Source organism: Rhinolophus sinicus, chromosome X, assembly GCF_036562045.2.
Source record: "Rhinolophus sinicus isolate RSC01 chromosome X, ASM3656204v1, whole genome shotgun sequence".
NCBI lineage: Eukaryota > Metazoa > Chordata > Mammalia > Chiroptera > Rhinolophidae > Rhinolophus > Rhinolophus sinicus.
The window spans coordinates 81,610,293-81,625,095 of NC_133768.1; the positions used below are offsets into that span (position 1 = coordinate 81,610,293).

A 14,803-nucleotide genomic window follows, 5' to 3' on the forward strand; every position below is an offset into this window, starting at 1 on the left:
ATAAGTCTAAGTGTTATAGCAACAAGCCAAGGGATGTGGGCAGTCTCTAGAAATTGGAAAGGCAAGGAAACAGATTCTCCCTTAGAACCTCCAGAAGAAAAGCAGCTCTGCCCACACCTTGATTTTAGCCCAGTGAGACTTCTGACATCCAGAACTCGAATACTTCAAAACTGTGTTGTTTTAAGTCACTAAATTCGTGGTAATTCATTACAGCAGTAATAGGAAACTAATAAGGGTTCCGGCTTTCCTCCATCCCCAGCCTCAATGACCCTCACATTTAGAGTTGCGCTTTTTCTTTCCCATTCGACATTATGTATTATTCAAATACACCTCTCTTCCTTGTCACAGAGCCGCTCTGCCAAGTCCCCTTTCTGGCCTTCCAAATCCACCCTGTGAGGTCGGTCTGCGATTATTCACCCTGATGTCACAGTTTAGGAAACAAGGGCTCAGAGGTCAAGATTGGAAGCCCAGACTCCCAGGCCAAGGTTCTTTCCGTAGCTGGCCCTATCCTCGGCATTCCTGAGGCCTCCCAGTCGGCACGCAGCGGCGACGCAGGCCGGGGCGGGGACGGCAGGCACTGGGGCTGGGCCTCGACGTGGTCGAGGAAGTTCTGTTGGGCCGGCGACCGGACTCGGGAGGGGATAGGGGCGGCGAGACCAGGTGTCGCGCCGCGAAGCCGCGGAACCGCAGCGTCCCGCCCCCTGCCCCCGCCCCACCCCCGCTCCCGCCCCCGCCCGCGCTCGCGGGCTCGGGTTACCTGCGGCCGGTGGGCGGGGCGGCCCTTCCCGTCTGCGCCGTCCCCCAGCCTCCAGGGCGGCGGAGCCGGGAAGTGGGAGCGGGAGCGAGGGAGGCGGAGACTGGCGAGGCTGCCACCGCCCGCCGGGATCCAAGGCGAGGGGCTGCATGGAGCTACCGGCGCGGCTCTGCGGGCTGTGGGTGCTGCTGCTCTGCTTCGCCGACGGCGGGGACGCCGCGCCCACGGGTGAGTGCAGCCCCTGGGCCCGGGGCGGCGGCCGAGGGACTGGCGACAGCTCCGCGGGGCCGAGAGCCGCGGCGGGGGTGGGCGCCGGCGGTTTTCTCTTGATACCCAGCGCTGGGCGACGGCAGCCTCCGGGGCAGGGTTCGAGGTGGGGGACCCTGGAGCGGTGGGGCTTGCCCGGATTCCGGGCGGCGACGGCGGCGGCGGAGCGGGAGGACGACTCGCCGCCGCACTTCCCTTGCGCTGTCGGGAAGAGCCAAGGAGCCCGGCGCCGGGGCGCGGGACCGAAACATGCCCGCGGCGTCGTCCGGGGGCGGGGGGGCTGGTTGGAATCCTGAATGTCCTGTGTGGGCTCTGGGGATGAGGGGCCAGAAGCCAGTGGGGGACGGCGACCGATGTCCCGGCGAGCCGGGTCCAATGAAGGGGTGGGTGTGAAGGGAACCTCTACAGAGCCTCGTCCTCGTAGAATAAGGACGTGATGGTCATGGCCTCCTCCGCAGTCCAAGAAATCCGTTGGGAAATCCGGAGCAGCATCCAGGCAGATGCCTTTTTATTTTCTTTAATAACCTTTATATTTTGGAATAATTTTCTATTTACAGAAAAAGTTGCAAACAAAGTACAGAGATCCTGTGTACCTTTCACCCTCTGCTGCAACTTTTATTCAGCTCGTCAGAGTTTCTGTGAAAACTTGGGGGTTAATGACTTCCTCACCAACAGCTCTTGGCATGAGTGACCTTGCAGACATTTTGGGCCATGATACTATCTCCAAATTTGATAGGTTTTATTAGCATATCGACACAAACACCCACAATTTGCTTACTGCATTTTCACCATCGTGTTGTGCTTTGAAACCCAAGTTGAATGCTGATTAGGAAACCTTGACGTCCTCTATTGATTCAGTCAACAATACGTATGCAAAGTCTGCTCTGTGCCACGCAGTGTTTAGGGGCTGAGAATGCAGCGGTGAGCAAAACAGACCAAGTCCCCACCTTGTGGGTAGAGTCACAGAGGGGGGAAAAAGTAAAATATTAAGGTATGTCATATGGCCCTGAGTAATGCACAGATAAACTAAGAGGGGAGGGGTTTGCCATTGTAACGAGGGTACAGTGGGAAGGCTCACTGAAAAGGTGACATTTGAGTAGAGACCTGAAGGAGGTTTGAAGTTTGTCAGTCTGTAATTATTCAAGTGTCTGCCTTGTTTAATACTGAGCCAGACTCTGTAGGTTCTCTTAGAACCTGAGCATTTACAGCATCATCCTTGTCTCCAATGTGCCTCTAAGTTTAGTTGAGATTCGATTCCCATAATAATTTGGGGAAACGGAGGTCCAGAGATGGGAAACGACTTGTCTAGGGTCACCCATCTCATTAGTCTCCTGATTTTCACAGTGCTGCTCCAGCACCCTCCCTCCTATAGATTCCCTCCCACACACACCTGAAACAACAGCTGGTGTTCTAGACAATACTGGCAACCCCCAACTTAATCAGTTTTGTCACATGGGTTCATTGGTAACTTGATTACTTAGAATACAGAAACTTTTTTCCCTATTAGAAATATTGATAAAATTGCATTGAGGTATGAGGAAGGAAAGGGGGGGGGGCTTGAGTTTTAGTGGTCTGACATTTCCCAGCTGTGGGACTCTGGGCTAGTCATTTCCCCTTCCTTATGCAGCAGTTTTCTCATCTGTAAAAGGAGGGGATTGAGCTCCGTAAGTTCTAAAGGCTCTCTAGCTCTAATCATCTGAAAGTTTATAAAATGATTACGTTACCAGCTTAGTTTAGTCTGTTTAGGCTGATAGTCCACATTGTGACATGTCTTAATAACCATCTAGCATTTATGTAGTGTTTATGCCAGGCAGTGTTCTAAGTTTTTCACTTGTACTATTTCATTTAATCTTTACACAAAACCTATCTTGTAGGTGCTGTTATTAGTTCCATTTTGTACATGAGGAAGCTGAGGCACAGTGAGGCTAAGAGTCTTGCTCAAAGTCTCATAGCTGGTAGAGTGGAGGAGCCAGGCTTCTGACACTAGCAGCCTGATTCCAGAGGCCAGGCCCTTAACCATGGTATTCGGCACCTCTCTGTTTAGAAGTGAGGGGAGTCCTTGGCTGGGAAAGGAGCTGGGCACCTCCCATAGTAGCAGGGCAGGACTGGTTGGAACCCATGAAAGTACGTACAGGCCATTTGTTATGAAGTGAATAATCATAGATAGGAGACTCGCTTTATAATTGCCAGAATGTGTGGTCCAAACAGTAAGCACTGTAGGCGTTCAGAAAAGTGGAAACCGAGGGCTGGTAGTTTCGTGGAAGAGGTAAAACTAGATTTAGACCTTCAGAATGGGTGGAATTTGAGTAGGCGGAGGAGAGAAGTTATTCCCGATGTGGGGGGATAGCAGGAGCAGAGACCTTGAAGAGAGAGGGTGAGTGTTCCTTTGTGGTCAGCAAGGAGGGTGCATTGGTAAAGTCAGTCCAAGCAGTAGAGCCTCATTTGCCCTTGAAGGCCCTGAGGGAGGGCCAGCGCGGGGGAAATGACACTGGAGGAGAAGCCAGCAGGGAAACTGGCCTGGGTGAGGGGAATTGCTGGAGTATGATGCTGTTGTGCGGGAGACCTTGCTCGCTGCGCCATTTGTCTTGCGGGGCGGCCTGTGGGGCCTCTGGTCCCGCTCCCCACATAAGAACGCAGGATGTGGCTAGTCCAAAAAGGAACACCCACGGAGCCATATATAGGGGAGTCATACCACTATAGTCTCTCTGGCGGCCATGCGAGACACACACAGTAGTAATAGCCACACAATCCACAGTCCGCCGTTCACTTCTCTGCCTGCCAACCAACCAACCAGTCAACACAGCCCCGCAGTTACATCAGTAGTCAATTGGCTAACCGGTTACAGCTGATGGCCAACCAGTCACAGTTGATGGTCATTCACTACCCGAGCCAGGGGAGGCGAGGCTGAGAGCCTGGAAACTGCTCTCTGGGACTCTGTCCCCACAGATGCTATGCAGGAATTTAGGCTCGAAGGTGTCCACTAGAAAGATGTGTTGTGAATGCCTTCTGTTCAGAACAATGGCTTACTGGTTTCTGCCTGCCTCACGGGGCCCAGCAAAGCACATTAGTGTGATTGCGATCACGAGAGAGGTATTGCAAGAAAGAATGGACCGAGGTCGATGACTGAGTAGACAAAGGGAAGGAGATGGATGACTTATATGTGATTCTTATGATTTCCTTAACTTTTCCCAAAATATGCATGCAAAACTATGAGCTAAGCAATATGTCTTATTATGAGAAAGAGCATTGCTCATGTTAATTCCTAGTTAGAATAGGATATTGTGCTAGATGATCACTTGAGGTTTGAAGTTTAATTTGGGAAGTTACGTGAGTCCCTCTCCTTCCCACTTCGCTCTCTGAAGTCAGTGATCAATCTCTAAGACCTGGGTGAAATTAGGTAACTAAGGAAAGCTTATCAGGCAGAATAGATATATGTTCTGTCTCAAATGCCATGGGCACATATCACTTCCAAAACAATCATTTAGAATTCTTTTGTCTCTTCAAAAAGAAAGAAAGCAGCTAGCTAACATTTGTCTAGCACTGCCCGGTGCCAGGCACTGTTCTGAGCATTTTATCTATGTTAATTTATTTAATCCTCATAACAATCATTAGATTATCGTGATCATCCTCATGTTATAGATGCATAAACAGGCATAGGGAGGTTAAGTGACTTGCCAGCTAGTGAGTAGCATAGCTGGCATATGAACTCAGGCAGTCTGGCTCCAGAGTCCATGTTCTTAGTCACTACACTATACTGAAATTATCTGTCCTACTACATCGAGCAGTTGTTAGAGACTTTTATAAGAAGTACAGTCTCCACTTATTTATGTAGATGTCACAATGTATTATACACACATACACATGTATTTACATATATTTAAACATCTGGAGATTGTATTTAAAATTTCTGTGTGTGTGCGCGCGTGTGTTAAAGTATAGGAAGTAGAAAAATCTCAAGAGAAATGGAAGGAACCATTAGAAAGAAAATGGATGGCAGATAGCCACAAGTAGCCTAAAATGCAAAACAATTAGACGATCTGACTAAAGGACACTTTAAAACAGATGGGGGGAAAAGCAAACCCATTTGGAGATTGGAAATAGGTTAGGTTATTTATTGTTCTATTAAAATACTGAGGTTAAAAAATGGACTAAAAAGGTCTTATACCTTGAAAATTGGGGTCCAATTTAAGTGAACCATAGCTAGATAATATTTTTTATTATCAGGGCTTTAATTTTTGTGTGGGAGTGGGAGGTAGGTGGGAAGATAGTGCCAGGAAGTTTGTTGCAATGTGGTTCTGGAACGTGCAGAATGCGTTAGGTAATCCTAAAGTAGATTGTAGTCTTCAGTAGGAGCAAGGTTTTATTGGAGGCTCTATACCTGACCAATGATTTGTCTTCAAAAACATCATTGATAGGGCCAAAATGGAATAGTGGTATACTACTGTAATCGCTTCATATCCTAACGCCAGCACTGTTGCCAGAGCCATTGGTGCTCTCTGGCACTAGCTGGGTGTGAATGCAGTTGGGATTCCCTGTTTCCACAAGAACTTGGCCTGCTGTGGGCTGTTCCCCCTCACAGTTGGGCCTCTGGTCTACCTTGCAGAAAAGCTAATGGTACTGGAGTCGGGAAAGAGGGAATGAACATTGAGTCAAGGGCCTCTGCAAGCTGCTGTGTAGTAAACTGACTGTTGGGGAAATCCCAACTACGTAGTGCCTGTGTGGTTGATATTTTTGGGACACGTAGAACTTTTTTGTTCAGTTAAAGAGGAAGGTAATGTTTTAAGTATTGCAGATTATATAAGAGGCCCAGTGTACTCTAAAGCGTTGGTATAGAGTATAAAATGTAACTATTGACTAATAAATTAATACAACTGTAGTCCTTAGTAATTAATAATGATTAAGTTTCCCACTTTAGACAGTTTGAGGGGGTTGTTTTTTTAAATTAGTTTAATAAACTTTATTTTGGAATAATGTTTGATTTACAGAAAAGTTGCAAAGGTAGGACAGAGCATTCCTGTACATCCCTCACCCAGTGTCTAAGGGGATGGTTTTGATAGTCCTGGCCTCAGGAGAAGTTCTCAGGAAAGACTGAAATGATGTTTTCTCCCCCCACCCGCCACCAATGTATTTCCCTGTATTTGGAAGAAGCAGTGAAACTCCTTTCTCTGATATTCAGAGCTGCGTCCAAAATAATAGTCAGTAAATATTTGGTGGAGACAGTGGTGGGTTTTCTCCAGATGAATTATTTTTAAGACACTGGTTCACAGTTTCTCCTCTTTTCCTCCCTCTTCAGATGAGTCGAAGCTACAGTTCCAGCTGTTTAGTGTCAGGCCTCAGCGGAGCAGCAAGGGCTGTTAAGTTTCTTTCTCAGTGCTTCTAGGGAAAAGTTATAAAAACAATTACCAGGTTAAGTTAGCAAGGACGATTAAAGATGAGCTGCTTAAGCTCACTGGCAGAACTGCTGAGAGTGAAGTGTCTATTGAGGGAGATGTGGATTCCAAGTGTAGGGGACCCCAAATTCCTGCAGAACGAAAACTTAAAAATTTGGGAATATACTCCTCTCTGTGTTCACAGTATAGCAAGTAGTTACGAATATGGAGCCTTTGGAGCCACACTGTTTGGGTTTGCATCCCAGCTCTGCCATTTACCAGCCTTGGGATATGGGACAAGTGACGCAAAGTCCCTGTACCTCAGTTGCCTCATATTTAAGGTTGTTGTGAGGATTCAGTGGTTGAATATGTAGAGAGTACTTAGAACGGTGCCTGGATCATTGAATGTTAGATATTTCTACTCAGTTTTCTTATTCTTGGCCTCTAGGACTTGGAGGAACGGATTAAATGAACCACTAAAAACACTGGCTGATGTTGATATATTTATTTCTTGTGCTTGATTTGAACAGAAACTCAGCCACCAGTGACGAATTTGAGTGTTTCTGTTGAAAACCTCTGCACGGTAATATGGACATGGAATCCTCCAGAGGGAGCCAGCCCGAATTGTAGTCTATGGTATTTTAGTCATTTTGGCAACAAGCAGGATAAGGTAAGTTTTCTGGAACATATCTCATTGATGAGATAAAGGGAACACTATGAATTAGAGTCAAGAATAAGCCAAATCTAATCTTACTTCAAAATGGGAATTTTATTTTGGGTTGTGTTCAAATTTTAACTGGCAAAATTACAGAAACAACTGTTGACAAAATTGAACATTTGAGGATATTTGCTAATTATTTGACAATCAAATGCAGTTTGAGATCCTCTGATAGGAAATGCTAGATATCTTTATCTATTAGGCACTCAGTAAATAATTATGTTAAAATTGGTTCCTGTGTTCCTGCCTGTAGCCTTGTATTTGTACAACACTTTTAATTTCTCAGGGGATTTTCACATTCACCATCTTGCTAATTATATGCATTGATAGGTATGCAAGAACTAGTGATGCAAAGCAAATGTCCATATGGAAAGTGGAAAAAAAAAGATGTCAATGGCAGGTGGGGTTGACTAGACTAGGTTTCCTGATGCCTGAGGAAAAATGAGGGGAGCTTTCATCCTATCCAGTCAGATGTAGTTGACCGATTTATGTGAATTTTTGTTAACAAGATTGGATAATTTTGGGTTCTTTATGATAATCTTATTCAACGGAATTTTCTCTTGGACCTTACTAGTTTGTAGCCCCTTCTAATTGATGGGTTCTTCAAAACATCAGATCATCTGTTCAAATCTGTTTTATATCTTTATACTTTCTTTCAGTGGGGGTGTGTGGGGTGGAGGTGGGAGATGTTTGGGGTTGACTTTGTCCAGGATTTTGTGGAGACCGAATGAGAAGTTGTTATTAGTGACTACTTTGGAGTAGGGAATTGTGAAATCGCCATATTCAAGTAGCTTGGTGGCAGAAAGTCAGGAGAACTAGGTTCTTGGTAGCTAGTGCACCACTCAACTAGCTCAGTGGCCTGTGGTAAATTACTTAATTGAAAAGACCTCTCTGAGCCTCAGTGTCCTTGTGTGTAAAGTGTGGCTCTACTCACTTCCCTGGCTTGCTGGGACATGGAAACTAATGTATGCGAAGGCTTAATAAAGTGAGGATGGAACAGGCTTTTTCTCTTGTGGGAAATTTGCTAATCTGCCTTCCTGCCCTTTTCTTGCTGAGATGTTAATTAAAGTGTAGGTGTTAATGGATAAAGAATTGAGGCTAGTAAAAGTATTTGCATTTTAAAAGATGTCCTCTAAATGCAGAAGCCTGCAATATTTCTAGCAGGAAAAAACTTGAGTAGTTGAGTTCCCCTTTTCACTATGTTGGCTTCCTCTTCTTCCTAAGGAGGGGCTTTAGGCATTTGGAGTCAGTAGCAGCTTTTGGTAGTTCAGTCTTGAGAAATTCCGAGAAAGACCCTTAAGTGTCCACTAAGTATCTAATCAAAACTCTGATGAGAGGTCACCTTTTTTCTAACAGGTCCCTATTCATTAGCCTGTCAACCATGCTCAAGGATCAGTCAGGTAGACATGCTGATATTCTAGCCTATAAATGGATCTAATTCCTCAGTATACTTACAGAAATTTAGACTTAAAAGTAACTTTAGGAGGCAGTGGAATCAGATAGAATTGGATTTGGAATTTTGTCTCTTCCCCTTTCAAGCTGTGATCTTGGGCAAGTCACTTAACCTCTCTGAGTCTCCATTTCCTTGTTTGTAAAAGTCGGGGGTGGGGTGGGGTGGGATGAGCTAATAATAGTACAGAGGACCCTTGAACAACTCAAGTTCTAACCACACAGGTTCACTTATACATGAATGTTTTTCAATAAATACAGTAGGCTCTTGATATGTGCCGGTTTTTGTATCCGCGGATTCAACCAACCACTGATCAAAAATAGTATTTTTATATTCCCAACCGCGGTTTTGCAACTGCGAATTGAAAATATTGTTTTGGATTGAAAATACTGGTATATATACACAATGGAATACTATTCGGCGGTAAGAAAAGATGATATAGGAACATTTGTGACAACATGGATGGATCTTGAGAGTGTAATGCTGAGCGAAATAAGTCAGACAGAAAAAGCAGAGAACCATGTGATTTCACTGATATGTGGTATATAAACCAAAAACAACAAAAGAACAAGACAAACAAATGAGAAACAGAAACTCATAGACACAGACAATGGTTTGGTGGTTGCCAGAGGGTAAGGGGGGTGGGGGGTGGGAGATGAGGGTAAGGGGGATCGAATATATGGTGATGGAAGGAGAACTGACTGTGGGTGATGAACACACAATGGGATTTATAGATGATGTAATACAGAATTGTACACCTGAAATCTATGTAATTTTACTGACAATTGTCACCCCAATAAATTTAATAAAAAAAGAAAAAGAAAAGAAAATACTGTTTTCAGTCAGTGGTTAGTTGAATCTGCGTATTCAAAGGGTCAGCTGTAGATCAAAGTTATATGAGTATTTTCTACTGCGTTGGGGGAGAGTGGTTGCCCCAACCCCCTTGTTGTTCAAGGGCCAACTGTACCTACTTCACGTGAAGGGCATGTGTATTAAAAGGAGGTGATGTTTATAATGCACCTGGCACAGAATTAATATTCAATAGTTGTTAGCTTTTATTATTACTATTATTAGGTTGAACCATAAGCAATTGTCACTTTTATAGGTCATATTCTATGGTGTAACCTAATGTCATTTAATCTTGTTCCCTCCATTTTGCCTCTGAAGAGACCAGATGGAGAACATAAAGGGTGACCTCTGCTTAAAGTCATTTATTCCAGCCATTTGACAGCATTGGTGGCTATCAGTCCCTCAGTTGTGATAAATATGGATTATTCCTTCCAGTCAGTGCTGGGGGTAGATTTCCTGTCTGGACCTTTTGAAGGTTACAATCTTGAGGCTAAGAATGAATGGCAGGAGTGACTTTCCTTTTTTCATTTTGTTCTTTGGACACAGCATTAACATCATCAGACAAAACTGGGGTGCATATATCCTTTGAAGCATATTGAAGCAGTGGCATTATAATAGTTTGTAAATGTTAAGGGGCTTATGCGAATGTCTAAAGGTCCCAAGTTGCTAAGTGAGATAAACCTTTGAGGTCATTTTCAATCTTCAGATTGGAAGACCATAAGATGAGTCAAGGATTCATAGATGATTTAAAAAAAAAATTATCTTAAGTGGTTGCCCTCCACCACTGTTTAAGCAATCTCTAATAGTTTCACAGTCTGGCAAGTAGAAGAAGGATCTGGCATTAGATTTTAGATAGCTTTCATCACCAAGAGATAGGCAGGTCTCACCAGGTGAGTAAATTAAAAGGCATCCAGAGAGGCAGAGCTGAAGCTGACACCCCTTTTCTTCTGAGAAAGACATCTGTAATTGGGAGGAGTTTGATCCAGCCAAATGAACATTGTTCCTGAGGGGTAGGGGTCAGTTCAGGACTCTGGCCTTGGTTTTTGATAAATTTTCAAAGGAGGCCTGATTCACTGAGATGTGGAACAATACCATACAGCAGCTAGCTACCAGTGGAATGAGTCACTGTAGCCAAAAGTCACATGGGAGCCATCACACATACCTCATCAAGATCTGCTGGGAGGGCTTTAGCTCCTCGCCTGATAGAAAGAGATGCACTTTACTTGGCAGTCATTGACAATTCGGGTTCCTATTTTATTCATGCCAATTTAATATTATTTACTTTGAGCTTTGAAGAAGATTGAAAAAAAAATTTTCTATCTTTTCCCCTACTGTCTCTTTTCCAAGTAATTTTATTATTCATATGCCCAAAACAAGGTTCAAATTAAGGTACTAAAGTATCTTTTCAATTCAGACAATTCCTTATAATAAACATATTTGTATAATAAAACTCAGCCCTCTCACTGGAACATCTAATATAATAAGAAAACTGGGATTTTTCCATGGTGATTCTAATTTATGGCATTTGACTGTATATTTTTCCCCTGGTGTCCTCAAAAGTCAAATGCAGCTTTCAAACAAGAATTATCAAGGATCCCTAGGTCATGGTGGCTCATTCAGGGGTATTCAACATGTCCTCAAATGACGACATTTCTTTCAATGTTTTGTTGTAACGCTGATGAGATGCCCTAGGAACTTAACTCTTGTTTACATCAACTAGCCTGTGGTGCAGTTGGTTTCCTTATATGTCGTTTCACTTAAAGTCACAGAACCTACTAACAACGTTAAGTGAGGATTTACTGTGTAGGACTTGTGCTTAATAAAATTATGAGGTTGGTGAAATTTGCATTTGGAGCTTTCCTGCCACCAATAACTATGATTCTGGTCTTCAGCTTCACAGGCTGAGAAACCTCATTTGCTCAGCACACATTCACCTCTCAAGGGCCACTTTCTTACTTTGCCATGAAAATTGTAAAGGTGATACATTCTAGAAAGCCCTCTGTTGGCAAAACTGGTGCATTCCATCCCTGTAAGCAGCAACTGTATGGAAAGCCAAATGATAAGTAGGTTTCTTAGCAAGGAATCAGGAATTAGGTGTGAAAATGTACTTGGCTAAGAATAGCTGGAGGCCCCATTCCGGGTAGGCATAGCTTTGCAGATGGGACAGAAATACTCAATGTTCATGGAGTCTTGTCTCCTGGCCAGAATTTTGCTCACAGACATTTTTTTCTTTTCCTGCAGGGCTAACCAAATAACTCCCTTTTCAGATTGCTGTCTTGCCTGGGTCTAAGAGCTGTTCAGTATCTAGAAAGTGATTTTTTTTTCATGTCTTTGCTATGGTTCATGAATTCTTGAATTCTTGAATTCATGAATTCTTGGCTAGCTACCTCTCAGAGGGCATCCTATGTCCTGGTTTTGGGAGTTGCTTTCATGTTCAGCTGGCAGCAGGCATGTAAAATGGCAGAGTATCCCCTCAGGGTGGTAGAGGTAGCTATGACAAATTTTCCCCTTCATGTCCATTAGCACGTATATAAAAGGAAATGCTGTCTCCATCTTGAGTCAGAAACTATTGCAAAACAGGAAACTCCTTGGAGCTCTGATTAAAAGCAGCTCCATTCTTAATTCCAACTCTGTCACCATGGGAAATGTTAATTTCCTGAAGAGCCCTTTAATCTCATTATTCTAAATCATAATAACCAGATTTATGATTTATGTCTGTGTGCTGTCTATGAGTTGGCTTTCTGTTGTGGTTCCACAAAGCTTATCTACTTTTCAGAATAAGAGTGTGGTATACTCAGTGCACATAGCGACCCTTAAAATTTATATGTAGACGTGAGGTAGTCAAAATGGTCAAACAGTACAGAAAGATGCTTAATGAAAAGTCTCTCTTTGGCCCTCAGGTCCCCCTTCTTTACTTCCTTTCCTCAGAGGTAACTAGGATCACTGGATTCTTAAAGCAGTCCCGTTTACCTTGATCTTGATGGCATACTGTGTCTGCTTGTAATTGAATTTTGAGAATCTTACTGTGTTTCCTTTAGAATGGCTTTTAGACAGTTGAATGTTTTAGTATGGTAGGCTTATAGGTAAAGGTCATGATGTTTCTACATTTAAAATGTGGGAAATTGTCTTTTATCTATACCGGGGTTTCTCAGTGGTAGCACCATTGACATTTGGCGCAGGATAATTCTTGTTGTAGGGGGAAAGGAAGGTTGTCCTGTGCATTGTAGGATGTTTAGCAGCATCCTTGGCCTCTACCCACTAAATGCCAGTAACAGCTCCCTTCAAGTTAGGGCAACCAAAAGTATTCTTAGACATTACTAAATGTCCCCTGGGGAGCAGGGGAGCAAAATCACCCCAGGTTGAGATGACTTATTCATATCATTGGATAACTTTCCTGTTTTTTTTTTGTCTTACAACATTCGTCGACATGCTAATGTTTTATTACATAGGTGTATTTCTGTATGTTTGCTACAGCAATGCCTATTTTTATTTCCAAACTTTAGAAAATTGCTCCAGAAACTCATCGTTCGAAAGAAGTGCCCTTGAATGAGAGGGTTTGTTTGCAAGTGGGGTCCCAATGTAGCACCAATGAAAGTGACAATCCTAGCACTTTGGTGGAAAAGTGCATCTCACCCCCTGAAGGTAATAACTGAAAGCAGTTTCTCTTGGTATTTGGAGAATAAATCTCAATTATCCATGTGCTTATGTTCGGTGTTAATTTCATTTTCAAACATTTGCTGAGTCTAATAAGTTTCCAGCACTTAACTAGGTGGTAGCAACACAGTGATCAATATGAGGTCATCCCTGCCTTCGAAGTCCTGATGAATACCAATGTCTTGATTCATTTTATGAGGAAGAAGGGAACTGAATGAGTTGTTGTAAGTCTTCAGATTCCAGGTCCAGTGCCTCAGAAAACCCCAAAATATGTACCATCTTCCTCATTATATATAGAGATTAGTTTGATATACAGGATTATTTGGGGAAAGATGTGTAAAAAGGAAAATGGGCATGGTGGCCTGGTTCCAGTTCAAGACTACCCCTAGGAAAAGCTGTCAAGTAGTCAGGTTGATCATTGTCCACCAGCTGCCTTCCCACCCATTATCCAGTGTCCTTTGGCTTTTATGTTACATGCAGGGAGTAGCATATACTGATTAAGAGCAGGGCTACTAGGACCCAGATGTTCAAGTTTAAATCTCAGCTTGGCTAGCTTCTAGTTGTATGACCCTAGGCAGATCACTTAGCTCCTCTTCCCTTCAGTTTCCTCATCTGTAAAATGGGGATGATGATAGTACCTGCCTCCCAGGACTGTTGAAAAGGATTACATGTCAGTATAAGTGAGGACCTTAGAATAGTGCCTGGCAAAGAGAAAGTGCTCTATACATATTATCTATTAATATTATGTTGCCCCTTGATTGTGCAGGGCCTCTTCTCTTACCTCCAAACCTTAGCACTACATGGCTTGCTCTATAGACCATTCTATCTACTTGCCTTGTACTAATCAAAAGTATATGAAGTAATATTTGTAAAATTGTAAAATTCAGTACTGCTAGGAGGCTGGGAGCATGGTTTAAAACAACTTACCTCCCCTGTTCTCATTAGTTTAGGAGTTTGATAAATAACAAAAGAAACCTAAATTGTATTATGATAGTAAATTGGTTGATGATGACTCAGTATAGTACCACTTCAAGGATTCTTAGGGATAACATGTTTGCATCTTAAACAGAGGCATTTAATTTAGAGACATGATGCCTTAACTCAAAAAACTTTATAAAGGTAGAGATTTTAGATCATAAAGATGTTAGGGCTCCTAAAGTCATAACACATAATAGGCAACTACTAAGAGTCACATTGATTTAGGAATCCTGTAGTCATTTCCTATGAGTGAAATATATTTCATCTTTAAACTCCCTCTCCAGTTAGGGATATAAGAGTTGGGATCTCTTTATGATAATAAGAATGTTTTCTTAGTATCAGGAGTTAAGAGAGAAAGTTGTGAATGTGAACATTTTAGATTTGGGTAAAGCAGCATGAAACACCCTCACCATCCCCATGCCCTGGAGTGATTGGCTAGTTTGCCTTACAAGGAGAAAAACATCCTAAACTCTTGGGTGCATATTCTAGGTGATCCTGAGTCGGCTGTGACTGAGCTACAATGCATTTGGCACAACCTGAGCTACATGAATTGTACTTGGCTCCCTGGAAGGAACACAAGACCTGACACTAACTATACTCTCTACTACTGGTGAGTATGGACAGGAGACTTACAGGGGAAACACTGATTGTGATGATGCTGGGAATCTTTGGATCTAGCATAGCTTGTTTTTTTTTTTTTTTTTTAAAAAAAAAGCAAAAGCCTATTTTTGGCACCCCCAAGAAGATGGGCAGTTTGCTTCAGT

General features: G+C 43.1%; 1 protein-coding gene across 1 annotated transcript in view; it reads left to right on the forward strand.

Moving 5' to 3' along the window:
• Positions 1 to 774: 774 nt before the first annotated feature.
• Positions 775 to 14,803, forward strand: part of IL13RA1 (interleukin 13 receptor subunit alpha 1) — a 72,281-nt gene continuing 58,252 nt past the window's right edge. The window contains exons 1-4 of the mRNA XM_074323313.1: positions 775 to 982; positions 6,921 to 7,060; positions 12,911 to 13,049; positions 14,529 to 14,649. Of these exons, the coding sequence (XP_074179414.1) occupies positions 904 to 982; positions 6,921 to 7,060; positions 12,911 to 13,049; positions 14,529 to 14,649 (479 nt within the window). The 5' untranslated portion in view covers positions 775 to 903. The remainder of the gene's footprint in view (positions 983 to 6,920; positions 7,061 to 12,910; positions 13,050 to 14,528; positions 14,650 to 14,803) is intronic.